At 33.6% G+C, this 3,567-nt stretch overlaps 1 protein-coding gene across 1 annotated transcript; it reads right to left on the bottom strand.

Moving 5' to 3' along the window:
- Positions 1-319: 319 nt before the first annotated feature.
- On the bottom strand, positions 320-3,146 carry LOC120124911 (NAC domain-containing protein 100-like). Its single transcript, XM_039143469.1, has 3 exons — positions 2,939-3,146; positions 1,339-1,607; positions 320-951 (listed from the first exon to the last, which is right to left on the bottom strand). Exons 1-3 carry the CDS (start codon positions 3,087-3,089, stop codon positions 430-432), a joined length of 942 nt encoding a protein of 313 aa, XP_038999400.1. The 5' UTR covers positions 3,090-3,146; the 3' UTR covers positions 320-429.
- Between the last annotated feature and the right edge of the window lie 421 nt (positions 3,147-3,567).

The following is a 3,567-nucleotide window of genomic DNA, read 5'->3' as shown; positions in this document are numbered from 1 at the left end:
TATGAAAATTTAAAATTTTTGTTATTGTACTCAATACCCTTTGGATCCTCCATGTATGTAATATGTGTGTATATATATATATATATATGTATATGCATGAAATAATATAATATTAAGTTGCTAGACACCAGAGAAAGAGACCGCAATTCTTATTATAGCAATTGGAATTTATGGACATTGATTAGAACTGTTTTAGAAAGGAGCATTCTACTTCTAGAAACGATATATTATTTAACAGGAGATCACTAAGGTTTTTATTTCCGTCTCATTTACCAACGTACATACTTAGACATATTATATAAGATCCAAACTCGACAACTGTTCATTACAGCATGGAGATTGTTTTCATCTTAATCAACCCTTTCCTGTCTTATCGACAAAGTGTTAGCTTTTTTGCATACTTTCAGCTATATATTTGGCGTACAACTTTTACCACATGGAGTCCATATTGAATGGTTGCTCCTGTTGTTGCTGCAAAGGAACTGCATCCTTGGAAGAAGAAGCTAAATCTGTTGCGTATGGAGGGATGTTAATCCCTTGTGCTGACGACAGAATCGAATAATCCATTGATGTGACATTTCTTGGTTGATGATTCCTAAGCTGCAATGCCTTGAGCAGAAAGGAATTCATGGAAATATTAGGGCTTAAAATGGTAGAAGGCCAAGAGAAAGACGGAAAGCTTGCTGCTGCTGCTCCAAAATCCAGGTTTAAGTTCATGGGGTTCGTATGAGCATGGTTAACGGTACTACTGTAACTAGGGTTTGCAATATCGCTGAAGCCACTTGATGGGTTGGCGTTGATGTTCAAGTTTGGTAGCTCAACGTCGCTAAACTCATTCACGATTGAATTTGCATCACAAGGAGATCCAAGCGATGGTTGAGAGGAAGAACTTGGCTGCGGTTTCTTTACTGCTGCACTCTTTTGGAATACCCGACACACCACCCATTCCTCCTGTAAACAAAAAAAATCGTATAATGTCAAAAAATTTACCTAATATTTGATTAAATAATTTTTTTGTCTTTGTTCTTCTTTCTTTTATTTTTGAGTATTTTAACATTTTTAGGGTAAAATTATTCCTAAATTGTCAGTTTAGCTCTTTTTTTAAACATTTTCCCCAAATCTTTCATTTTAAGGCAAAAAAAAACTCTTATTTTGGAACCTTGATCGTTTGTTGACTAACTAATTTTACTATTTTTTGACTTAAAATTAAACTTTAAGAGTTAAAATATTCTAAAAAACGAATAAAAACTAAAATGATTATTTAGTCAAACGTTAAGTTTATCGTTAAGTCTTGGATTCATCAAGTTTTTCATATATATATATATATATATAACTTACCTTTGTTGGCTTGAAAGGGTTTTTGTTTTCAAGCCTATATTCATGCATGACCCAATTACTTTTCTCACCCTTGGGGGCTCTTCCCTTGTAGAAAACTAGGGTTTTCTTCATTCCAACAAGAATGCCTCCGGCCCGGAAGATTTCCTTGTCTTTGCCTGTGGTTTTCCAATACCCTGCTTCGGTGGCTCGGTTTGTTCGAAGCCCAGTTGGGTATTTCCGGTCTCTCAAGTTAAAGAAGTACCATTCTTTCTCCCCCATTGTTGCCTTGCCTGCATTTTTTTACAACTCTACCATCAGTCATCTTTGTTAAGCATGCATGGGGAAAACAAAGTGTTTTGTAATCAGAATTGGCATATATAATCTTAAACACATTTAATTAATTTACTAATCATAATCTTTTCCTTTCAATATAATTAGTATGCTCTTCCCAACAAAAAGTTCAATAATTATTATCCGATGAAAAGACGAAAACAAAACTTAATTTGTTATTATAATTCATTGGACATTCTTGTACCTCCTCAGCAAGTAATACCTGTGTTGCTATTCCAAAAAAAATGCAAAGGAGTTATATTATTTATAAATCGTCAAAGAAAGAGTCATATTATTTATAAATCAAAAGATTTTTTATTCTTTCAAACTCTCATTTAGTTTATACTTTTTTTAAATTAAAGGACAAACCTTTCTTTTCTTTATAATTTTATTTACTCTATTCATTGAATGAGCGATGATCCACTGATTCTTACTCAAGGAATCTTTGGACTTAGTTTAAAGGTTTTATTGAATCATCGTGGTTCTGGTATGGATCTGAAGTTTCAATTGATTCATATGGTCTTAACAAGAGAATTCCTAGCAAAAACAAAGAAAACAAGAATAAAATCACGTTCCATCCACGCCGTGGTAAATTCATAAATATTTTTTTAGGGCGGGTAAACTTTAATAATAATACAATTTTTTAATATGGGGTGCGTACAAATAAAATCCCAGGTTAGACATAATCAATAAAATAAACAATTAATTGAATGAAATTCATATTTCAGGGTGGACACCTCAAAGGGTAAAACCGCCACTGCCTCCACCCATCCAACTTTGAATTCTCTGGAATTTGATGCCGTTGATTAGCTTTAATCTTTTGACATCATCGTTTTTAACCTATCACCAATTAAATCTACTGTCTAAAAGTTAAATCTATTTATTCCGTCAAATTATAAGTAGGCCTCGTTACCCTAAGTATGTTACCAACAATGTAAGTTAATATATAAGTCGTCACGTAAAGCCGGAAAGAAGAATTTCTAACTCTCTCTCGCTCACTCTGAGACTATTGTTCATCATTTTCTTCAGTTAATCTGTTTTCTGTTTACCCCACAAAACAATCCTTTTAAGACCCAAATCGGTGAACCACCACAACCCATTTCTCCCGTCAACAGACATTAAAGACGAAAATTATTTAAGGGAAAGAGTTATTAAGTCCTCCTTAATTGCAGCAGTTTCAGTCTCAATAAAAAAAACACCATTCATTCTTGGTTGATTAATAATTGTCTTATTTATCGACAACAAAAAAAAGTTTAGAATTAGTTTGAAACAAACTATGCACAAGATATACCTGGAAGATCCCAAGGCTCGGATTTATTGAGATCAACATCAACAATAGCTTTGGAAGTGAATCTGATATCGGACACCTTGTGAAAAAGATAATAAGTGACGAGTTCTTCATCTGTGGGATGGAATCTGAACCCTGGAGGCAGATTCTCCATCCTTTTCTTCTTTATGAAACCCTAAAAACCAATTCCCAAACCTCAAATTACGCTATAAAAATAGATTATAAACATCGAATGGAAGGAGATGGGAAACGGGGTAGCGTGTACTTTATGTTCTATAACTTCCCTCTTGAAGAAGAAGCAACAATGACTAAACTTTTTTTTTATTATTATTATTTATTATTATTATTATTACAGCTAACACTTTGACAAAACAGGCTGCAAGAAAAATACTTGGTTTTGAAAATTTACACCAACGGTTACTGTACAATGAGTGATGAGTTGATATATAGATGGGTGGACTTGCTGATCTGTCACTGAGGTTTTGAACTTGTTACTGAAAGGGCCAAGCAATTGTGGCATTGAGTTTGACTAATGGAGAGATTTGTTCAAAGTGTACGTGAGTGGAGGTTGAGTCTTTGATACACTCTAGGATTAGAGGTTTTGTGTGTATTTATTTGTTTGTCATATTCTT

Source organism: Hibiscus syriacus, unplaced genomic scaffold (genome assembly GCF_006381635.1).
Source record: "Hibiscus syriacus cultivar Baekdansim isolate YM2019G1 unplaced genomic scaffold, ASM638163v2 tig00110429_pilon, whole genome shotgun sequence".
NCBI lineage: Eukaryota > Viridiplantae > Streptophyta > Magnoliopsida > Malvales > Malvaceae > Hibiscus > Hibiscus syriacus.
The sequence above is the reverse complement of the archived record's forward strand: the minus strand, read 5'-3'. Positions and strand labels throughout refer to the sequence as shown.